General features: G+C 44.9%; 4 protein-coding genes and 1 pseudogene across 5 annotated transcripts; 3 read left to right on the top strand and 2 right to left on the bottom strand.

Moving 5' to 3' along the window:
- The first annotated feature begins 1,481 nt into the window (after positions 1-1,481).
- On the top strand, positions 1,482-3,672 carry LOC109755403 (protein REVEILLE 6-like). The gene is made up of 2 exons (XM_040394642.3): positions 1,482-2,525; positions 3,012-3,672. Exons 1-2 carry the CDS (start codon positions 2,260-2,262, stop codon positions 3,481-3,483), a joined length of 738 nt encoding a protein of 245 aa, XP_040250576.1. The 5' UTR covers positions 1,482-2,259; the 3' UTR covers positions 3,484-3,672.
- Positions 1,531-2,151, top strand: LOC120961842 (uncharacterized; annotated as a pseudogene).
- Positions 3,673-3,954: 282 nt separating the features above from the next.
- Positions 3,955-6,565, top strand: LOC109755390 (uncharacterized). Its single transcript, XM_040394641.3, has 3 exons — positions 3,955-4,866; positions 5,046-5,279; positions 5,907-6,565. Exons 1-3 carry the CDS (start codon positions 4,367-4,369, stop codon positions 6,376-6,378), a joined length of 1,206 nt encoding a protein of 401 aa, XP_040250575.1. The 5' UTR covers positions 3,955-4,366; the 3' UTR covers positions 6,379-6,565.
- A 2,161-nt stretch (positions 6,566-8,726) lies between these two features.
- On the bottom strand, positions 8,727-9,602 carry LOC123493376 (sulfiredoxin, chloroplastic/mitochondrial-like). 2 transcript variants are annotated; one of them, XR_005764304.2, is made up of 2 exons: positions 9,257-9,584; positions 8,727-9,026 (listed from the first exon to the last, which is right to left on the bottom strand). XR_005764304.2 is itself a non-coding variant. In XM_045232042.1 (2 exons), exons 1-2 carry the CDS (start codon positions 9,533-9,535, stop codon positions 8,809-8,811), a joined length of 369 nt encoding a protein of 122 aa, XP_045087977.1. In that variant the 5' UTR covers positions 9,536-9,602; the 3' UTR covers positions 8,727-8,808. The 2 variants fall into 2 exon arrangements, 1 of the variants encoding a protein (XP_045087977.1); XM_045232042.1 differs by having other exon boundaries at positions 9,385-9,602.
- A 1,229-nt stretch (positions 9,603-10,831) lies between these two features.
- Positions 10,832-14,005, bottom strand: LOC109755396 (uncharacterized). The gene is made up of 2 exons (XM_045231179.2): positions 12,260-14,005; positions 10,832-11,461 (listed from the first exon to the last, which is right to left on the bottom strand). Exons 1-2 carry the CDS (start codon positions 12,858-12,860, stop codon positions 11,382-11,384), a joined length of 681 nt encoding a protein of 226 aa, XP_045087114.1. The 5' UTR covers positions 12,861-14,005; the 3' UTR covers positions 10,832-11,381.
- Positions 14,006-24,534: the final 10,529 nt, after the last annotated feature.

Below are 24,534 nucleotides of genomic sequence, written 5' to 3'. Positions count from 1 at the left end.
TGGCGACAGTTTCAAATACCGTCGTGGAAAGGTGTTAAAAACCGTTTGTATAGCACCTCGCTGTACCAGTATAGGTACTCTCGTCGATAAGTCATGGTATGGAGCTTATATCATCGACGTGGTAGGTTGGGTCTCCTCGCCTGGCCTTCGCCTTGTTCTCCGTGTTGAAGGTCTGTGCTTCAAATTGTTGTCACTAGTATCTCAAGCAACGTCAAGCGACTTCCCAACTGTAGTTATCAGGACTACCTGCTCCAGTGATGTAGACTTGGTGTTGGCATGCTTCATAATGCTACCGTTAGAATTTAACCTCCTATTATTTTATCAGTTAGTAATCTGGTGTAACAATTGGCTGAAAGTTAATACTCGTACGTTCTAATCTTTTCCCTTCACTAGAAAAAAATACAGTTGTGAAGCCCATTAGCATTGATGCCTTTTCTATAATCTAGTTTATTAACTTGTACACAGTATTAAAACTGAGTTTAAAACTACGAAGCAAAAGCCATTTATGAACATGGCTGTAACATGGCATATGAGTGGATGAGTATGCACGTGGTCCCATATGATAGCTAGATGATGCATCATGCACTTAAAAAACCTATTTCCATTTTGCAACCTCTTTGTTTTGGATATCATGTAGAAATCTCTAAATTATTTTGAGAGAGAGAGAGAGAGACATGGAAGGTAAGTGTGTCAAATTTATTGACTTCATGGGTTATTAATTTGTATCTCTATATATACATATAAAAAGACATGTAGATATCTACACAATGGATTGGCCCATGTACTGAATCTTTTTACCACGAAGTGCCATTAAATGACCTAAGCCAAGAAATCTGCCTATAGATGGAATTTCGTGCATTGGATGTGGGAAGAATGGTCACCAAAATTAAGAGGAAAGATATGCTTACCTTCGCTGGTAATGTGTGGATCGTATATGTAGCCTAGTTATCGTGGGGAGATATTAATCAATTATTTGCAATGTGTACGCAAAACACCATTGATGTATGTGTCACTAGTAGCCAAAACCGAATTAGATCCTGTGTGCATTGCATATTTGAGAGCGGCAGACCATGGTTTGGGTCTTGCACTCTAAGATGAGAACACATGTCACGCATGCGCACACGATGTGTGTCCTATCTATCTACACCGAAATTGATCAATACTCAATAGGCCTGCTTGTGTTGTTTCTAGCAATCTTCTTGCGTATATTTGGAGGCCCGTGGCAATTATTTGCATTGGCAAAATAAGAAAAGATTTTTTCAAAGAAAGACACAATGTCGAGGTCAACTTAAAATAGTTTGGCATGTTCCTCAGAGGATCATAAGAATTAATTATCTTAACTATAGTTCAATCTACTTTAGTATGGACTGACAAACTATAAATGAGCCAAATTAGTTAGCGAAAGTAGGACTGCACACAAGCGGGCTATAAATACACTATCTTACTCCCCACTCTCCATCCCCAAGCTATAACCCATCCTCATTGTTCATACTCCTCATAATTCTATAGCGTTCAACTACCCACTTTCTCATGGATCCAATAGTCAACCAGGGGTGGACCTCATCCGAGGTAGAGGAGGCATGCTCACTCATTGCTAGGCTCAACACCAACAAAATCATGTACGACGATAACGATGACAAGAACAAGAAGCACAACTACATCGTGAATTCTCTCCATGCATTGTTCCCTTCAAAGACCATGAAACAGGTAACAAATCTTTATATTGATATCGCCGTGGAAATCCATATAATCCAACGGAGGGAGGGGACCCATGTTACTAGTGGTAGCCCGCAAAACATTTTCACCTTTTGTGACCCTGTCAACGGTAACTATGAGCTACCGATGGAGGAGAATGGTGCTAGCAGCACACACGGTATCTACACCATGGGTGACCATGCGAATGAAAACTTCGGTGTATGAGAGGAGGCAACAATCATGGACAATAATGGATTGTCCTTTGGTTGTGCAATGGAGAATACGGGGATAACGGTGACGGGTGAGGCACCGCTGATGGCAGACAATAACAAGATGAAGATGTTGGAGAACAATATTTCCATAGACCAACCAGTTGTTGCCCCACATCAATGGGGTTTTTGGACCGACGAGGAACACAGGTTCGTCCATGGTTGTATACTCTCCTTTGTCATGTAGTTTTAATTGTTGTTTGTTTTCAGTGAACATATACCAATTAAGAATGTTGTGCATATTTATTATGTGACATCAATAGCTTATGTTTGTGATGATATTTTACTTTACTAAATGTACATTGGACACTGTCAATTTCCATTTACAATGGGCGGCCTTGTTAATGAAAACTTTGAGGTACGAGAGGATGAGGGTACAACCATGGATGATAATGGATTTTCATTTCGTTGCGCACTGGAGGATACTAGAATCAGGAAGACGGAGGAGGCTCTGATGATGGTAGACAAGAACAAGATGGGGGTCTTGGAGAACAATACTTCCGTTGATCGACCAGCTGTTGCCGCACATCAACGAAAGTTTTGGACCAAAGAGGAACACAAGTTAGTCGATACCTATATTCTTCCTTGTCATGTAGTTTTAGTTGTTCTTTATTTAAAATCAACATATGATAATTAAGCTTTGCGAATTAATTATATGAGGCACATATGTCAAATTGATATTGCACTTTACAAAATGTACATCTGGACGTTTACAGTTTACATTTTTGATAAATACTGATCCCTGCAAATTAGATATTGATGAACTTTCTTTCTTACTTTTCTTTTTGGCTTAATTTTTTTATGTAATTGGATCTTGATTAAAAAATAGAAAGGCAGTAAAATAGCCCATTAAATTCCAATATGGTATGTCTTGTCGCAATCAAAGAGATCAATAACCTGTAATGATTGTCGTTTCACTATAGAAAAATAGAGGTATGATACTTTTGAATTTGTAATATGTTTTGGTTGTTTCAGTAAAACGGTCGCACAATTCATCTTTGAGTAAACAATTTAACCTAAAAATTCTTTTGAACATTATGTCCACAGGTCATTTCTTTATGGGCTGGAAGTCTATGGCCGTGGCGACTGGAAAAACATATCCAAGCACTTCGTCACCACTAAGACCCCTGTCCAAGTTTCAAGCCATGCACAAAAGTATTTCAAGAGAATAGAGAAAAAGGCATCGTCAAGGACAAAGCGTTACAGCATCAATGATGTCAGGCTCCATGACAACGAGCTATTGGCAGCAAATAATAGTTCTGCCCCTGGGCAAACCCTTTCTTTCACCAGCCTCAACAATGACCCAAGCTTTAGGTTGCAGGCTCCGACGAGCTCGTTCACAGTCATGAACAACCTAGCTCAGTGCTCCCCTTCCATATATAATCAACAAGTGGGCCAGCAGCCAATGTGGCGTGAGCAGCAGATGATGGGTTCTACTGCACCTGTAATGGGCGGGGTAGGAAACTATGTGCCTGATGGCCAACAAGGGTCAGCTTATTTTTATCTTGCCAATGTATGAACAAGATGTAGTAGATCGTAGGCTTGGGCCATGTTTGGAATGCTAGCTAGGCATGTGTCCCATGAATAAACGGACTGTCCTCCTAAACATGGCAACAAGACATTATAGCCGGGATGTGTGTTTAATAAGTGAATAAATAGCTCTGTTTCTATATATATATATAATATTTCACCTGTGATAGTCTCATCATCTTAATAGTGTTTGTCATGCTAAAAATAAGTGTTTGTCATCTCAATTATTTGCAATGTGTACGCAAAACACCATTGATGTATGTGTCACTAGTAGCCAAAACCGAATTAGATCCTGTGTGCATTGCATATTTGAGAGCGGCAGACCATGGTTTGGGTCTTGCACTCTAAGATGAGAACACATGTCACGCATGTGCACACGATGTGTGTCCTATCTATCTACACCGAAATTGATCAATACTCTATAGGCCTGCTTGTGTTGTTTCTAGCAATCTTCTTGCGTATATTTGGAGGCCCGTGGCAATTATTTGCATTGGCAAAATAAGAAAATATTTTTTCAAAGAAAGACACAATGTCGAGGTCAACTTAAAATAGTTTGGCATGTTCCTCAGAGGATCATAAGAATTAATTATCTTAACTATAGTTCAGTCTACTTTAGTATGGACTGAAAAACTATAAATGAGCCAAATTAATTAGCGAAAGTAGGACTGCACACAAGAGGGCTATAAATACACTATCTTACTCCCCAGTCTCCATCCCCAAGCTATAACCCATCTTCATAGTTCATACTCCTCATAATTCTATAGCGTTCAACTACCCACTTTCTCATGGATCCAATAGTCAACTAGGGGTGGACCTCATCCGAGGTAGAGGAGGCATGCTCACTCATTGCTAGGCTCAACACCAACAAAATCATGTACGACGATAACGATGACAAGAACAAGAAGCACAACTACATCGTGAATTCTCTCCATGCATTGTTCCCTTCAAAGACCATGAAACAGGTAACACATCTTTATATTGATCTCGCCGTGGAAATGCATATGAGCCAACGGAGGGAGGGGACCCATGTTACTAGTGGTAGCCCGCAAAACATTTTCACCTTTTGTTACCCTGTCAACGGTAACTATGAGCTCCTACCGATGGAGGAGAATGGTGCTAGCAGCACACACGGTATCTACACCATGGGCGACCATGCGAATGAAAACTTCGGTGTACGAGAGGAGGCAACAATCGTGGACAATAATGGATTGTCCTTTGGTTGTGCAATGGAGAATACGGGGATCACGGTGACGGGTGAGGCACCGCTGATGGCAGACAATAACAAGATGAAGGTGTTGGAGAACAATATTTCCATAGACCAACCAGTTGTTGCCCCACATCAATGGGGTTTTTGGACCGACGAGGAACACAGGTTCGTCCATGGTTGTATACTCTCCTTTGTCATGTAGTTTTAATTGTTGTTTGTTTTCAGTGAACATATACCAATTAAGAATGTTGTGCATATTTATTATGTGAGATCAGTAGCTTATGTTTGTGATGATATTTTACTTTACTAAATGTACACTGGACACTGTCAATTTCCATTTACAGCATGGGCGGCCTTGTTAATGAAAACTTTGAGGTACAAGAGGATGAGGGTACAGCCATGGATGATAATAGATTTTCATTTCATTGCGCACTGGAGGATACAAGAATCAGGAAGACGGAGGAGGCTCCGATGATGGTAGACAAGAACAAGATGGTGGTCTTGGAGAACAATACTTCTGTTGATCGACCAGCTGTTGCCGCACATCAACGAAAGTTTTGGACCAAAGAGGAACACAAGTTAGTCGATACCTATATTCTTCCTTGTCATGTAGTTTTAGTTGTTCTTTATTTAAAATCAACATATGATAATTAAGCTCTGCGAATTAATTCTATGAGGCAGGTATGTTAAATTGATATTGCACTTTAACAAATGTATATCTGGACGTTTACAGTTTACATTTTTGATAAATACTAATCCCTGCAAATTAGATATTGATGAACTTTCTTTCTTACTTTTCTTTTTGGCTTAAATTTTTTATGTGATTGGACCTGGATTAAAAAATAGAAAGGCAGTTAAATAGGCCATTAAATTCCAATATGGTACGTCTTGTCGCAATCAAACAGATCAATAACCTGTAATGATTGTCGTTTCACTATAGAAAAGTAGAGGTATGATAATTTTGAATTTGCAATATGTTTTGGTTGTCTACAAAATGTTCGTTCACTTATGGATTTCTGATATACATATATTCTATCCAATACCTGTAAATAAACAAAAGTAAGCACGTGTTGTTGTAGTGGTTCGAACCTGTCAAATTGGTAGTTTGCTTCAATCTATATTAGTTGCTTCAGTAAAACGGTCGCACAATTCATCTTTGAGTAAACAATTTAACCTAACAATTCTTTTGAACATTATGTCCACAGGTCATTTCTTTATGGGCTGGAAGTCTATGGCCGTGGCGACTGGAAAAACATATCCAAGCACTTCGTCACCACTAAGACCCCTGTCCAAGTTTCAAGCCATGCACAAAAGTTTTTCAAGAGAATAGAGAAAAAGGCATCGTCAGGGACAAAGCATTACAGCATCAATGATGTCAGGCTCCATGACAATGAGCTATTGGCAGCAAATAATAGTTCTGCCCCTCGGCAAACCCTTTCTTTCACCAGCCTCAACAATGACCCAAGCTATAGGTTGCAGGCTCCGACGAGCTCGTTCGCAGTCATGAACAACCTAGCTCAGTGCTCGCCTTCCATATATAATCAACAAGTGGGCCAGCAGCCAATGTGGCGTGAGCAGCAGATGATGGGTTCTACTGCAGCTGTAATGGGCGGGGTAGGAAACTATGTGCCTGATGGCCAACAAGGGTCAGCTTATTTTTATCTTGGCAATGTATGAACAAGATGTAGTAGATCGTAGGCTTGGGCCATGTTTGGAATGCTAGCTAGGCATGAGTCCCATGAATAAACGGACTGTCCTCCTAAAGATGGCAACAAGAAATTATAGCCGGCATGTGTGTTTAATAAGTGAATAAATAGCTCTGTTTCTATATATATAAAATATTTCACCTTTGATAGTCTCATCATCTTAATAATGTTTGTCATGCTAAAAATAAGTGTTTGTCATCTCCCTTATGTTGTAACACTATATATATTTGTTGTATTACCATACGAAAGCGTAGATGTTGTCTCAATAATATGGCCCTGACTGTTGTATCATAATTTGCCTACATTACGAGATTGCAATCACCCCATAAATAAGCACAGGAATCTTAGCAAAAGGTTAAATATTCGTTGACTACATCAAATAAGATTCAGTTGCCGAATTACTTGAAAATCAGACGTTCTGCTTGATAGTCAGATCCTACTATATACTAACACTAATTTATCCAAAGCATGCATATTGGCTCTTCCTGTTTTTCATCCAAGAGCCCCTAGAAATAAAATATTGTGTGGTGTTACTACGTTGCGGCAATGTAATGCCTATATATAAATATGATGATAGACTTGTATATTTGATATAAATTAAAATTAAGGATTTCATACTTCACCATTACTGTAGATCACAGTTTGTCAGTAGGGGGTCAAACGAAGAAACCAATCAGTTATAAAAATCTTACCCTCACCATCATTTTAAATCCCAACACTCTCCGTAATATTAAATTTGTGTCTCTAAGAATGGAGAATGAAGAGATCAGGGGCACGATTGGCATTTATTGAGGTATTTTCATGTTACGTTCTTCTTGCTCTAGAGACCTAGGTTGGGACGTAGGCTTGGAAGATTATATATGAAATGGCAGGGGTGGCCAAAAGAAGAAATTAGTAGATGAACATTTATCAGAATGGGTCATTTCATAAAGAAACATTGGATAGTGTTTTTCTTTCCTTCTTTTGGCTACATGAGTTGATCCAGCCCCCCTGAGGTTCATTTGCGGCATTGTAGATTGGACGTTGGCTCAAATCTCTCGTATTTTCTCCCAGTAACATGAGGATTTATGGGGAGTCTTGTAATCAGTATAGTAATTGATGGAGACATGGAATGGCATATTGGAAGTACGGACAGTTGAGAAGAATGAGTAGGAGGCTGAGATGACGAAGTGGGAGATGCCGCTAGTCCAAGATAATGAGGTGGAGGTGCTATAGAAGCGATTCGGTCATCAATCAGCAATTCCACAAAAACGGGTGCTTCAGGCCAAGCAAGAAAGACACACTCAATCATTTGTTACATCCTTGTCGTTTTCCCCAATTAGTTATTTTTGTCTTTGCACTGTTTTTATGCATGTGTGTTGCTTCTGTCATGTATAGTGCTTTAGCAAGTGTTCCAGTATGAATTAATAGATACAGATTTGCAGGTTTAGTTTTTTTCTTACTGAACTATAGACTTATTGTGGTCTACCGTTATCTACTAATTTCAGTTACTTCTTTCAAAAAGTGCCTCCTAGTGAGGTTGAGTGATGGGAGCTACTCATTGCTTTGGTCTCATTGTGATGTTGGTCGTTAATGGGTGGAATCTCAACTCACCGGCCCTGGTCTATGTTGGCGGGAAGTTGAAATTACCCATACCGCATCGTGCCAGGCCCTGTTCAGAGTCACTCAGACCTTAATGTTACCTCTAAAAGGGGGAAACTTTTATGCTAAAGAGAACATTTATAATCAAGGCCTCAGGCAAAAGGGAGTTCACCAGTCACACGGGACAGAGGCCGAGACGTCGACCATTCAGAGATGAAGATTGGGAGGCTCAAGGCGTTCGCAACTAGGAGACCAGGAAAGGAAGGCGTCCAACCGACTCAAGACCGGGTATAAATACCCGTGTGCCGGAACCAGAAGGGGGCACCTTCTACTTCGACGGCCAAGATAACAAAAGTAAAGCCCTAGTTTAGACCTAGATTAGATCCAATCTTAGACATGACAGAGCCTCTGTTGAAATAATAAAGCCGCTGATCCGGGCATAAAGGGCACACTTTCTTTGAACTAAGACTGATTCAGAGGAGCACAGGTGAATAGACTTCACATGTCAAAATGAGCTTGGGAAAACTTATTCTAGACATAATAGTGCCAGATCTCGTGGGCAAAAAATGCATCTGTACTTTGTGACGCTGTACGCAGAATATGCATGTAAAGAACCCAACTTGAATATTGACACGCATACTCAATCAAGTGAATCTCAATCAACCATAGCACAAACGTCCTCAGAGGCTCAGACAACTGTGTGGAGATCACTGAATTCAGTAGCAGTGGTCGGCCATGTATTAGCTACTCTATAACTTTATTTGTATGTACTCAATTCCACATTAGAAAATTCCAGTTCTGACATAATTTATCTTATGAGCTAAAAGAAAATAATTTTGGAAAAATTAATGTTAAAGGAAAGGAAGCCCACAGGTACTTGGAGGCTGATGACACGGATGCTGTCCATGAGCTCCTGCACCTTATCAGAATCATTAGCACGCGTTCGCATTAGCGGCCTCCGGATATCTTCCAGCGGGATCTCCATCACCACAGGACCTTTCTTCTCCGAGTCACTCAGTGGGGAGAGCCCAGCTGCACCTACACCGTTAAATATGAGCCATTGTTACTTCAGTGTATGTCCAAGCGCGCAGTCTGAACTTAAACATCAGAAATAGACTTCTGAAATTACAAGTTTGTAACTGAATATTGCACAAGGAAACTATCCTGACATGTATATTCAACACCTGATTGATCTCAACAACGCCCAATTGGATCTCTAATTTTGCCAGCTAAGGATAATTAGCGAAGAAGTTGGAATTAAATCTTACCGGATTCAACCGAACCGCTATGGCTTCAGAATGGACCATGAAATCGGTAAGAGCGGTAATACTAAGATTCGGCTCCTCGCAGGTTCGAACCTCATCTTACTATGGTTGAACTGAACTCCAAGATCTACCATTGGAGGACGAGACCGAGACGGCGAGGCTGCACCGCCCGCTCGCGCTCCTCCCCCAGAGAACAGGGGCGCTGAGGACGGCGGCGCGGCAGTGGAGGAAGCCGGCCGGCGGCACAATCTTTCCCAAATCCAAGCTAGAGGTCGACGCCATTCGTGGTCGCGCTGGTGCTGCTGTGCTGCTGCTTCGTTTTCTTGCGGCCTCTGTGCTTAACGTGTCTGAACGTCGCATCGATCTGCACCGTAGGAATTCAATGGGCCTTGCAGTTCCAAAACGTCTATAGTGGCCCGCACAATGTTCATCGCTTTTTTCCCCTTAAATATTGTTTTTATTAAATCATGAAACTATAAAAATGATTTCAGAAATTCCGGGAGCAACTAGTAAACGAGCTGTAACGCCCACGATGAGGCTATATCTCCCATGTGTCGAGGCACGACTTAGAGGCATAACCGCATTGTGGTTTTGTCGCAAGAAGGGTCATCTTCACACAATCCCATGTAATGAACAAGAATGGGATCCACTTCACACAATACATAAATAAAATCATACATCATTCAAAGTACACACATAGACCGACTACGGTCAAATCCAAATAAAAAGAAGATAACCCCAAATGTAGATCCCTGATCGTCCCAACTGGGCTCCACTAATGATCAACAGGAAACGAAACACAGTAACGACCAAGTTCCTCGTCGAACTCCCACTTGAGTTCGGTTGCATCACCTGCACTGGTATCATCGGCACCTGCAACTGTTTGGAGGAATCTGTGAGTCACGAGGACTCAACAATCTCACACTCGCGAGATCAAGACTATTTTAGCTTATAGGAAGGAAAGGGTAGTGAGGTGGAGCTGCAGCAAGCACTAAGCATTTATGGTGGCTAACATACGCAAATAAGAGCGAGAAGAGAAGCAACGCAACGGTCGCGAAGCTAGAATGATCAAGAAGTGATCCTGAAACTACTTACGTTCATGCATAACTCCAACCGTGTTCACTTCCCGGACTCCGCCGAGAATAGACCATCACGGCTACACACACGGTTGATGTATTTTAATTAAGTCAAGTGTCAAGTTCTCTACAACCGGACATTAACAAATTCCCATCTGCCTCATAACCGCGGGCACGGCTTTCGAAAGATAATACCCTGCAGGGGTGTCCCAACTTAGCCCATTATAAGCTCTCACGGTCAACGAAGGATATTCCTTCTCCCGGGAAAACCCGATCAGTCTCGGAATCCCGGTTACAAGACATTTCGACAATGGTAAAACAAATCCAACAAGACCACCCGAATGTGCCGACAAATCCCGAAAGGAGCTGCACATATCTCGTTCTCAGGGCACACCAGATGAGCAGTCCGTACAATTAAAACCAGGCCTCAAGTTTCCCCGAGGTGGCGCTCCAAAGGGCTCTAGTTTGGACCAACACTCGGAGGAGCACTGGCCGGGGGGGGTCTAAAATAAAGATGACCCTTGAGTCTGCAGAACCCAAGGGAAAAGGGGATAGGTGGTAGCAAATGGTAAAACCAAGGTTGGGCCTTGCTGGAGGAGTTTTATTCAAAGCGAACTGTCAAGGGGGTCCCATAAATCACCCAACCGCGTAAGGAACACAAAATCAAGGAACATAACACCGGTATGACGGAAACTAGGGCGGCAAGAGTGGAACAAAACACCAGGCATAAGGCCGAGCCTTCCACCCTTTACCAAGTATATAGATGCATCAATAATATAAGAGATATTGTGATATCCCAACATAAACATAATCCAACATGGAGCAATCTTCATCTTCACCTGCAACTAGCAACGCTATAAGAGGGGCTGAGCAAAAGCGGAAACATAGCCAAACAACGGTTTGCTAGGAAAGCTGGGTTAGAGGCTTGACATGGCAATATGGGAGGCATGATATAGCAAGTGGTAGGTAGCGCAACATAGCGATAGAGCGAACAACTAGCAAGCAAAGATAGAAGTGATTTCGAGGGTATGGTCATCTTGCCTGAGATCCCGCTAGGAAGAAGAACGAGTCCATGAAGAAGACAAACGGATGTAGTCGAACGAATCCTCACAACTCCTGAACGAAACCGAAGCTAACGAGAGAAGCAACCCGGAAAGAAACAAACAACATAGTAAAACAACCATCACATAAACATGGCATGATGCACAAACAAGTATGATGCATGTCCGTTTTAAATGAGGCATGGCATGGTAAAATGCAACAAACAATACTACAAATTAAGTGGAGCTCAATATGCAAAGAGTTGCATATTGACAAAACACCACATCAATTATTTAGTTCTCTCTCGTTTATGTACCCAACAATATTAAATGTTATTAAACATGGCAAGAGGTGAAGCATAGTAAGACTATCTATCTAGGCAAGGTTAAATGAGGCCAGAACAACAAACAACAATTCCGGAAAATCCTCATGTCCATATTTTAGATTTGGTACTGTTCTGCCTAAAACCATATTTTACTGTTGTTAAACGGTAAAACAAGGTGCACCATGTGAATCTATGCATTTTTCTACCCCATTTACATACAAAGTTTACTTAAATCCGAGTTACGGTTAATTAGTTATGAAATAAATCATTTTAACAAGGCCTTTAAGCAAATTAAATAAACAGCAAGTTAAAACATTTTAAACATGAATGAAAGTTGGATATTATGAAACTAGATGAAATTCTAAGCACTTTTCATATATAATGTTTTTACAAATGATGCATGGTTATTAAGTTATTATATGCATGAACATAGGGGTTTTTCTACAAATCTGTTTTTTCTCAGCATTAATAGGCAAAATCGCAGACAGAGAAAAAAAATAACACTGGGCCGAAACTGACTGGCCCAACAGTGCACAGGGGCAAATAGAAGATGGGCTTCCTCACATTGGGCCCTGGCGCAGGAGGAGCTGGGCCACACGCTGTTGCGGCTGCGGGCCTGGTCAACGCTCTCGAGAACGAGCGCAGCTGCTCGATCTCCAGGCGCGTGGGACGAGCAGAGCTTCTGCTCGTTGCAGAGGAAGCAGAGGCCGGTGACGAAGGACTTGGTGGCGGGCGGCGCGACGGGAAGCAGGGGTGGCTGGATCCGGGCGAGAGGGCAGCAGGGAGGACCGGCCTCGACGGACTTGAAGGAGCAGGCGGGGCGGCGTGGGACTTGGCGGTCAACGCGGCAGGGGCGGCTTCCGCTGTGTGCTCCCGACAGAAGGAGGCAGTGCGACTCGGGGCAGCGCTTGGGCTGCGGCACGAAGACGACGGCAGCGACGCGTACGGAGCTCCGGCGAGGCGAAGCAGATGCGGAGGAGGCGGTGGAGGCCGGCTCCGAGGCGGACGGGCGCGGGTCAACGGGGACGGCAGGAGCGGGAGGCTCGACCCCGATCTTGTTCGAGGGAGTTGCAGCGGGGAGGGACTCCAGCAAGAAGGGGAGGTCGCGGAGGAGGCTGATCCGGCGCGGATCCGAAGGGTGGCGACGAGGACAAACGGCGGCCATGGCTGCTCGATTCCCTGTGAAGAAGAGAACAAGGAGAGAGCTCGCGTAAGAGAGAGAGAAAGAAGGAAGGGAAAAGGAGCAGGGGAGGAACCAGAGAAAGGGAAGAAGGGGCGCGAGGAGACGGCGACTTGCTGGTCGGGACGGGGATGCCGGCGTGGAGAGGAGCGCTCGGGCATAGGAGGAGCTCCTCTCTTGTGGGCGTGAGCGAGGCAAGGGGGGGATTTGGTGGTGGCTGGCTGGCTCGATTGGATGTAGGAGGAGATGGATTTGGTTGGCTGGTGTGTGAAATCGAGGAGGGGATGGATCCCGAGAGAGATTTGGTGGAGTGGCGGCGGTGGCTGGCTGGGAGGATGGGACAAGTCCCCTAAAGATTAGGGTTGGTCTAGTTATATAGGTAGGGGTTAATCCGGTCCGTCCGATTATAATAGGGCGGTTGAGAATAAGTAGGCTAGAGCGTCCAACAAAGAAAACGGTGATGTTTTATAGATGTTAGGGGATGATCCGGACCCATCGGTAACAACAACCCGGGTCGGGTTCGGGACAAATTTCGGATGCGCGCAAGGGGTGGTCTGAGAGGGGTCGACAAAGACAAGGTGTTTGACAAAAGGCCCCGGAGAAGACAAGAGAGAAAACGAGGAGAACCGTTGCAAGTGTGGTTGGTCTCGAAACGGTCAATGATAGCAAGGGGGACGCGGCAACTATGAGCGGATGCAAGTTTTAAAAACAATGACGACAACGAGTGCCGATGCAATGCGGATGATGCAATGATGAAATGCAACAAACAAATAAAACACACGACGACAACGAAAAACATGGAAGGCTTCTGGAGCATCGGTCTCGGGGCGTTACAACACTCCACCACTATAAGAGGATCTCGTCCCGAGATCTAGGATGGCACCAGAGAGAAACGGAAGAGGAAGAGGTAGAGCAAAGTTGCTTCTTGACAAACGAGTGAAACCAATGAACCTTGAGAGGTCGCAAAGCTTGAAGAAATGACACGACAGAGGTGAACAAAATTTAAAACACTCCGTTCAGCAAGAGGAACAAGGAACATTACAAGAACCTTGTAGGTTGAAGGACAAACAAAAATGGTTACGATGGACAAGAAGTACATGCAAGCACTCCGGTTGAAACGAGATGTACAAGGAACGATAAAGATCAATTACGACAACACTCGGTTAAAACAAGATAGAGAAGGAATAAGAGTGATATAATTTGGACTGCACTCCGACTGTAAATGGAAGGAATTGAACATGATCTTCACAAGATGAGAGGATACTCGATGAAATTAACAACACATTGCCTCCGGAACTAATGAAAGAATGGCACAAGGTGTAAGAAAGATTTCAGACAGCACTCCAGTTGAGAAGGGAGGCAAAACTTGACAGAATGGGAAGAACTTGAAAAGAGGGCACGACACTCTGGCTAAACGGATAAGAAAGGAAAAATTACATGATCTTGACAAAACAAGATGATTGGTCGAAGAGAGCAACATCACAAAGCCTCCGGAAACAATGCATGATAGTTAGATAGTTGGGGTGAATAGAACGAAGAATGAAACCAACATCTCCTACCATAAATGAATTTTAAAGAGCATCCTTACGAAGTAGGATTGAACGGAGTTGTTGGAAAAATCAACAACGAAAAGAACAAGCTTGTTGTGGGCTTATGGAAAACATCTCAAAAACTTGAGGTAAAATTCTGCCACTAACGGGAAAAACAATAGATTGGATTGATATGAACAAGGAGACGAGAAACTTATTTCGCCGGGAGGATAAATGAAGAACTTGGGTCATTTATGAGCACCATAAATAGCAAAAATCCTTAGGGAAAGCTTTAGGTGAAACATGACACAAGATAAATCCAACGAAGAGATTGGTGGATTTAAAATATCTCATTCTTGACAACATGTGAATCATGAAACGCGAATTCAAACTGTCAAGAATGACATAACACCACCTCAAATGATAAGGTAGAACGAATTGCACTTTAGAATGCAAGTTGAAGAATGCTTGGACTCCACAAAACAAAACATGTGTTGAACACCATGTTTATTTTAAAGTATAGCTTGGCGGATCTGTCACGACCGGTTTTTCAATAAAATAATTATTGAGAGACCAATCCCTTTTACGGACCAGTAAAGAAGAATTCCTTCTCACTGGTAGACAATATCTTGGTCACAGAAGAAAAAAAATACCAGGAGTACTGAATATAATACAAGGTTGAGCGGAGACTGCTCAACAATTTATTACATGAACGCCTATAAAACATAACGGCGGATAGGGTGGCATAACTACTAACTCACGATGACAACGATGGTGGAAATATCACCGCGAAGTGGGTGATATGACTCCTGAAAACTACAGCTCTTCGAGCGTCGGAGTGAGGCTCGAGAAGACTTATTGCGGGTGGCGGAAGCGTATATAATACAAGTGACCAATATCCAGGATCGCACGGGACTGCCTGGGACTCCTCTAGGCGTCGGACGCACTATCAAACTCTTCATCCAAGAGATCGCCTTCTTCAACATCTGGCCAAATCAACAAGCCAGGTGAGTACCATGAAAGTACTCGCAAGACAGTTCGGACATAAGATATAACAAATGTAAACATGAAGGATATGAACAAATTAACAAGTGCATTCAGACATAGAGACAATAATGCATGGGGAATAAAAGAGAAGTCGGGCGGTAGTCCTCCCGAAATCCCAAATTAAATACTGGGTGCCAAACGAGGGTCTGAATGACCCCTCGAGAGGAAAATGCAAGAATAACAATGCCGCAGTCGGGCGTCAGGGCGACACCACATAAAGGGCTTATCATAGAAAATAAAAGATAGTGCGTGCCACAGTCGGACGTCTGAGCAACATCGCAGAAAGGGCTTAAATCAAAAGTAAATAGCCAACATGCCACAGTCGGACGTCTGAGCGACATCACATAAAGGGCTTATACGAAAGTAAATAACAAACATGCCACAGTCGGACGTCTGAGCGACATCACATAAAGGGCTTCATAACTTAACATCTTAGTAGCTCAAGAATTTAAATTATATCCAGGGAATAATCAGGCATGAGATAAACAACAGGGTTAGTCCATCCACGGGAGTAACGTTTAGCCCAGTTTAGTACTCATGCTCGCTTACCGGAAAGAAGAATAAACCTCGAGGGCTTGACGTAGATAAGGATACACTGATCACTATACTTGATCATGGATACGATGACTCGGAAGGATTTGACTCTGCAGAGTTTGTACTTTAACCACAGCCAACGGATTTCAGTAGTCACGGGGACTAGTTCCGTCTACGGTGTTTTGGAAGAAACACGTCTAACCAGTACACACCCATTCAACATTCCGAAGCCAGGAATCACCCTCGGCAACGTTCAAGAAAAACCTTGAGACGGGGAGGCTACAACCTCGCGTAGCATGGGATCAAAATTTCTATACGCGCGCTCTAAGGGGTGCCCCCCTCTCGGTCCCAACCAGAAACACCCATGCCCCCTGACCGGATGACTGGCTTTAATCCAGGGCCATGGAACCATCATCCCGGCCCCTCTGTTTGGTGTGTACACGGAAAGAGGTTACCAACTTACTAAACCGCATTCTGGCAGAAAACATGTGGTAGCACGGAAGGGGGAAGAACGATAACGTGACTCCGTCCACGTTAACGTCGGAATTTAACGGATGACGTAAGGCTGGCATGCTACAACATTACCACCTTACTGCCCTTCATGTCACCACATGACTAGGCCATCTCTCATCAGAGATCACCGTAACTTTGGATCACACGGGTAGTTGCCTTACATGCAACGAGGTGCTCACCGATACTCGTATGCCATGTACAACCTTTCACGCAATCATGCAAACACCCATCATATCAAAGGTTCGAACATGCTTGCCTGGTTCGGAGAAGTCGGAGTCTAGCTCGGCGAAGTTCGCGGCTCCGTCACCTCTTCCGGATCCTACGGTATATCGAAAAAGCATACTAACGTGAAAACCAACGCGTGCATAAAAGTTGTTCCAAATTTTTTTCAAATAAATCCCATAAAAAACTAGACAAAATTTTAAGACTGGCAGAAAAAGAATCACTCAAAAATCACTTTTCATTAAAAAGTTATAAGGGTTTCTGTCCAGGGACTCATCTGTAATGAAACAGAAAAGTTCCAGGGGTTTAACTGAGAAAACAGAAAACGGTTCGAATAGAAACGCGCAAGTCCACAGAGAAAACGTACTCTGCCCGAAGGCGCCAAGAGAAAACGGTTCGCGGGGAAAGAAAGAGAGGCTGACGTGGGGGGTCCACATGTCAGGTTTGAAAGACCTCGCCGGCGCCCGAAGGCTGCGGTGGTCGCCGGCGTCGAACCACGGCGAGTCAGGGAGATCGGAGTGTACCAAGAGTATTAGTGTGTCCTTCCGCGTCGGTGGGTGGAGGACTTGGGCATCGGGGAGCACCACGGCGACGGCGACACTTTCTCCGGCGGACGGCGGCTCGGGCGATGGTGGGGAACTCCGGTGGTGTGCTGCAAACTTCGAATTGAAGCGCGGGTCAGAAGGAGGGATGCACTAGAGAGCTACTGGCAAGAGATGGGAGGCAGAGGTGCACGCACGGGAGCGAATCGAGCTGGATCCCGTGGCGGGTCGCGGCGGCCGGAGTCGAGGAAGGAGACTTCCTCGGGGCTCTTCCAGTGGCTAGGCAGGGTCTTGGTGGAGTGTAGAGGTGGTGTGGGTACTAGCTGGAGCTCGGGGCCTCTATTTATAGGCGGCTCGAGGGGGTGGCTGTGAACGGGGTTGCTCCGGCGAGCAATTACGGCGAGGCAGCGGCTTGGCAAGGAGTTTAGGTGGCCAGGCAGCATCAGTGAGGTGTACTGGTGCCGTTTCCCCGCTAATCCTGGTCAGTCTTGGCGTAATGGCGCCGGTCCACGGTGGGGTGGCCGCACGGGCACGACAGCGGCAGAGAGTGCGCTCCGCGCCCAGCGGTTCACGACGAGGGTGGCAGCGCGCACTGGGGAGTGGAAGATCACGCGGCGCTCTCCGGTGGCTTGGGCGGCGCTGGGTGGCGCCGTCTGAGCTGTGCCTCTTTCTGGCGGCCGCAAAGCCGCCGCTGGCGTCGGTCACGGGGCGGCGCACCTCCTCCAGCTCGTCGCCGACGCCCGCAAGCATCCAGGCGCTCGTGCGGTGCAGAGGACAAGGGGTAGGGGACAGGAAACACGGCGACGCCGGGCACTGGCGAGATCGACAACAGACACTAAAGAAAACGACAGTGATACAGCCACTGTTAACTGAATTTGACTGAACTTGATATTGACAGTGCTCTGAAGGTGTTCGATGAAATGATTAGGTATGAAGAAAAATTTTCCTGGAGCTGGGGCTTGGTGAGGTGACCACTCAAAGCACCCAGAGGCTGCCTGATTTTACTCAGAATTTTTGGAGAAGAATTTGAATGAATTTCATCAAATTTGGCAAATCTGGTCCAAACTTGCAGCATGTATAGTTTGAAAAATTTGAACTGGAGACCAGTGGATCTTCATGGATCTTGGTTGAGGGTTCAAAGGACTAGGAAGGGAAAAAGGTTTGGGGGCAAAAATCAAAGCAGAAAGAGTAGTTCCTTTGTAAACCTCCAATGATCAAGATATAAGGTAGAAATTGTTTTGATAAGAAATAAGTGGAAAATAAAAATATGGATAGGTCCAACTTGCTGGATTTGAAGTAAATCATGATCCAAAGATAAGGAAAGGTTTATGAGAGTGGATTTGCACTAAGGTCATGGCATGAGAGATTTGTTGAAAGTGGTAAAGGATCATTCCAAAAGTTATAGGGCATTTTCAAAGAAATTTTCAAAAGACATTTTTCCCAAGTGAAAAGCATTTTGGCTTGAGTCCAAAATAAAAAAACAAGAACTTCCAAGACCAAAAACAAGTCTTGGGTGAATCCAAATAAAACTCTTGCCATAAAAAAATATTTTGAAAGGGAGGGTTCTTTTGAAGAAAAAATTTAAATCACCTCCCTCAAGTCAAGTAAATTTTTTGAAAAATCCAAATGAAATTTTGGGTGTCACAACACCTACCCCTTAGGAAAAATCTCGTCCTCGAGATTTCAGCTGATCCTCGAATAGATATGGATATTCTGCCTGAAGAAAATCTTCCCTTTCCCATGTAGCTTCATCCTCAGTGTGGTTGCTCCACTGAACTCTGAAAAATTTGGTCGTTTTCTGACGGGTCCTCCGTTCAGACACTTCCAGTATCTTTACTGGCCGCTCTCTGTAGGTGAGATCTGGTTGTATATCAATGTCTTCATGAGATACATGCTTCTCCGGGTTACTCACACATTTTCTCAATTGTGAGACGTGGAATACGTCATGGACGTCTGACAGCTCCTTGGGTAAGTCTAGTTTGTAGGCCACTGTGCCTCTTCGTGCCTCTATACAGAATGGTCCGATAAATCTCGGGGCTAGCTTCCCCTTAATTTTGAATCGTTGCAGGCTCCTCATAGGAGACACTTGTAGGTATACGGAATCACCGGGTTCAAAGCTGACCTCACGATGCTTCTGATCATAGTAGCTCTTTTGTCGGCTCTGCGCTGTCTTGAGTCTGTCCCTGATCTGCTTAACTTTCTCCTCGGCCTCTTTAAGCATGTCTGGGCCGAAGATACGGCTGTCACCTATTTCTGACCAATTCAGTGGGGTACGACACCTCCGTCCGTACAATGCTTCAAAGGGTGCCATTTGCAAGCTGGATTGATAACTGTTGTTGTAAGCAAACTCGGCATACGGTAAACTCTCTTCCCAACCGGATCCATAGGTGAGCACACAGGCTCTTAGCATATCCTCTAGGATTTGGTTCACACGTTCTGTTTGTCCATCAGTCTGAGGATGGTATGCTGTACTGAAAGCTAGTTGCGTGCCCAGAGCTTGTTGCAGGTGATCCCAAAATTTGGAGAAAAATTGGGTGCCTCGGTCGGATATTATAGTTTTTGGGACTCCATGCAAACAAACTATACGGGAGAGATAAAGCTTGGCCATGGAGTAGGTAGTCTTCACGGGAATGAAATGAGCAACCTTGGTTAGTCGGTCTGTGATGACCCATATGGCGTCATTTCCGCGTTGTGATCGTGGTAGTCCGACGGTGAAGTCCATTCCTATTTCATCCCATTTCCACTCCGGTATCCTGTTTGGCTGGAGTAGCCCTGCTGGCTTCTGATGCTCGGCCTTGATGCGCTGACATGAATCGCAACAAGCAATAAATGCGGCTATATCCCTTTTCATACCGTGCCACCAAAATCTTTCCTGAATGTCTTTGTACATTTTGGTTCCCCCAGGGTGGATCGAGTATGGAGCGGTGTGGCTTTCGGTTAGGATTTGTTGCTTGAGTTCCTCAATGTTAGGTACGCAAAGTCTGTCTCCGTACCATAATATTCCTTCACTGTCTGTGACGAACTCTGAAGTCTTACCCAAGTTCATTTTCTTCTTTATTCCTTCGATGCTGGGATGTCCCTGTTGAGCCTTCTTAATTTGTTCCACTAGGGTGGGTTGTATTTCCAGATTTGATACGGTGCCCTCAGAGACTAACACCATGTTGAGCCTAGCGAACGCTTGCTGAAACTCAGGCCTCAAGTTTTGCGGACCGTCGTTGTCCGGGCTGGGGTTTCGACTAAGGGCATCAGCCACTACATTTGCTTTTCCTGGATGGTAGTGAATGCCGACATCATAGTCCTTGACCAATTCCAACCAGCGTCGTTGGCGTAAATTTAGCTCTGGTTGTGTGAAAATATATTTAAGGCTCTTATGGTCCGTATATATTTCACAGCGATTTCCCAACAGAAAGTGCCTCCACTCCTTGAGTGCATGTATGACTGCTGCTAGCTCCAAGTCATGTGTTGGGTAATTTTCCTCATGTTTTCGCAGCTGCCTGGAGGCATACGCGACAACTTTGCCATCCTGCATTAGTACACATCGGAGGCCTTTTCGGGACGCGTCACAATATACTTCAAAACTCTTGTGTATGTCTGTCACGGTTAATACCGGTGCGGTTGTTAGCTTCTTCTTAAGTTCTTGGAAGCTTCTCTCGCATGCTTCCGTCCATACAAATTTCTTGTCTTTCTTGAGCAACTTTGTTATTGGTTTTGCCACAGTGGAGAATCCTTCAATAAATCTTCTGTAATATCCGGCCATTCCCAGGAAACTCCGCACATCTGTAACGTTGGCGGGTGGCTTCCAGTCAAGTATGGCTTTGACTTTTTCTGGGTCTACGGCCACGCCTTCTTGGTTCAATATATGGCCTAGGAAACCAACCTGCCTTAGCCAAAATTCACACTTGCTAAATTTGGCGTATAACTGATGTTTCCTTAATTCTCCCAAAACAATTCTGAGATGCTCAGCATGCTCTTCTGGTGTCCTTGAATATACCAGAATATCGTCGATGAACACCACAACAAATTTGCCCATGAATTTCATGAACACTTTGTTCATGAGGTGGACGAAATATGCGGGGGCGTTTGTTAGACCAAAAGGCATCACTGTGAATTCATATAATCCGTATCTGGAGGTGAATGCAGTTTTAGGGATATCTTCTGTCCGTACTTTCAATTGATGATATCCTGATCTCAAATCAATTTTTGAGAACACCTTGGCTTGTGCGAGCTGGTCAAACAAATCATTTATCCTTGGCATCGGATATTTGTTTTTGATGGTGACCACATTGAGAGCTCGATAGTCTATACACAGTCTCAGTGTCCCATCCTTTTTCTTGGCGAACAACACTGGCGAACCCCATGGTGAGGAGCTGGCTCGAATAAATCCTTTGTCCAATAATTCCTTTATCTGCTTCTTCAACTCCACCAATTCTGAGGGTGCCATTCTATAAGGTTTCTTATAGATGGGAGCGGTGCCAGGTGCTAGTTCGATGCTGAATTCTATCTCTCGGTCTGGAGGCATGCCTGGCAGTTCTTCAGGAAATACGTCAGGAAACTCGCATACCACTGGAACTTTTCTCAGTTCTGAAATGTCCACTTTGTTCAGTTTTGGTTGCCATGACCGTGGCCTTTCTTGAGCTGTAACCTTTATAGTCTTGCCGTGATGGTGAGTGAGAATCACGATCCGATTGAAACAGTCAATGAATCCTTTGTTGGTGGTTAACCAGTCCATCCCTAAAATGACATCCAGTCCTTTATTTTCGAACATGATGAGATTTGCTTGGAACTGTAGTCCTTCGAACTCAATGATTACTCCTTGGCAGTAACTCTGAGCGATTTGCTTATTTCCGGGGGACTTGATGATCATAGATTTTTCCAATGGAAGTATCAAAAAACCATGTTGCAAAACAAAACTCTTCGAAACGAACGAATGGGAAGCTCCAGAATCAAACAAAACCGTGGCGGGTACTGTGTTGACAGGGAACGTACCGAGCATGATGTCCGGGGCATTCTGCGCTTCTTCCTTGGTCACATGGTTCAGGTGACCCTTCCTGTGGTTGTTGTTGGGATTGAAATTGTTGCGCTTGGGGGCTGGATTATTCCCACCATTGTTTGGCTTGGGGGCCGAGTTCCTCGGCTTTGGGCACTGTTTAGCATAGTGCCCTTCTTCACCACAAGCATAGCAGGTGACCCCTGGACGGTACATGAACTCCTTGTCCCTGGCATGAAACTGTCTGACGGGCCTTAGATCAGTAGTCATGGATTTCCTTGCTTCTGTCCTTGGAACCTTAGTCTTGCTTCGGTTGTTGCGAGCAAGAGTCGTCTTGTCCCTCTTTCGCTTACGGAGATCTTCCAGACTACGGCGCTCATTCTCCAAGGTAATGGCCTTGTCAACCAGAGTTTTAAAATCCGGGAAAGTGTGTACAACCAGTTGGCATTTTAGTGCCGGTGCCAGGCCGTCCAGGAATTTTTCCATCCTCTTGTTCTCTGTCATGTGCTCGTCACAGGCATAACGAGATAGCTGGGTAAACTGACCGTTGTATTCGGTCACTGACATGCCTCTTTGCTTGAGGTCATCAAATTCTCTCTTCTTGATTTTTATGATGCTCCTGGGGATGTGTGCCCCACGAAAGCCTTCCTTGAATTCTTCCCAGGTGATGTTGTGTTCACTGGGATGCATGTGTAAGAAGTTCTCCCACCATGCTGCAGCTGCTCCAGTAAGGTAGTGTGGTGCATAAAGCACCTTCTCATTATCTGAGCACTGAGCAATAATCAGCTTCCTCTCGATATCACGAAGCCAGTCATCGGCTTCCAGCGGCCTATCAGTGTGAGCAAAAGTTGAAGGGCGAGTCTTCTGTAACTCAGATAACTTGGAATGTGGTTGATAGGGTTCACGGTGGTTTCCCATATTGATGACGTGATTCATCATCTCTTGGTGCTGTTGCTGGCTTTGTTCGAAGAGACGGCATACTTGAGACAAGGCTGCTTCGCTGTCTTGTTGACTGGACTGTCCCTGAGTGAAGTTGTTGCTAGTCTGTGTCCCATAAACTTCTTCTGGCTGATTGGGCATGGAGCGAGTCCACGGACGAGACATTTTTCCAGTCTGGGGTATTATTTTGTAAAACTCATGAGAAGAACTGTCTGGCACAAGGAAAATCTTGCAAAGGCAACAATTTAAAAGACCTCAAGATTTTTCAAGAAAACACAAACGATTTCGCACGGAGAAGGACCGCTTAGCATATATCTTACACGCGAAAAGCAAACACACGATACATCACTCAGGATGTGCGTACACATTCCTGACATGTTATTTAGACTAGCATACTCCTCCGGAAAGCAGCGAACACACTAATACAAACTAGCGTACAGATAAAACACACAATACAAGCAGACATAATGCGCGACTACTCGGCGCACTCAGTCGGAGATGGTGACGATGTCCTTTCCCTTGCCGAGGGCAAGACTCAGTGGTGCAGGAGATTCGACCTCCACCTCCTCTCTAGCTGGCTCCTGGCGCATAACACTGCGCTGCGGTGGTGGCGCGGGGGCGACAGGCGGTAGTGCGGGTGTGGCAGGCGGTGCAGCTCTGACTGGAGTAGGAGCGATGACTCGGTCGAACTCCTCAGTGGTAGGCAGACGGCGAGCAGTGGCCAAAACGGCCGGTGCATAAGAGGCTGAAGACGAGACGAATGTCAGAGGCGGTGCTGTGAGGAGAAGCTCCTTCCTGCTGGCAGGACCGCCCCGGACTAAGTCCATGCGGGCAGCCACAAGATCGTCCACGAGGTTGTCGAAAGACTCCTCCAGAGCCTTGAGATACTCCACAACCATCTCGATGGCTTCATCTCGCTCTCCCCGATGGCAGGCAAATGCATAGTGACAGGTATATGGCACATGGCATGGGAGGTAGCGGTAGCGACGAGTCTTCATCATAGGAAGGATGTCCCGAAGACGAGCTATCGCCTCACGGGCCGCCATCTGCATGGCATGCCTCTCCGTGGGCATGGCCCTTCCCACAAAACGGAAGTGGCGAGTTGCAGAACGTCCTCCCTTGAATTGCACCACAGCTTGGTGCATAGACACGTCGTCACTGAGCTTGTGCTGGTAAAGCGTGAACTCCGGACGAGTCGCTGGCCCGATCGCGAGCTTGGTGATGGAGACGAGGAGTTTGACAAACCCCTCGGGCACGTTCGTGAACACTCGAGTCTCGCAGTTGCTGCCAGCCATCTACAAAAGTAGGCAAAAATTCTGAGTAGTCAAGTCATAAATTTATGATGA

Source organism: Aegilops tauschii, chromosome 7 (assembly GCF_002575655.3).
Source record: "Aegilops tauschii subsp. strangulata cultivar AL8/78 chromosome 7, Aet v6.0, whole genome shotgun sequence".
Taxonomy (NCBI): domain Eukaryota; kingdom Viridiplantae; phylum Streptophyta; class Magnoliopsida; order Poales; family Poaceae; genus Aegilops; species Aegilops tauschii.
This window is presented reverse-complemented; position numbering and strand designations above follow the sequence as displayed.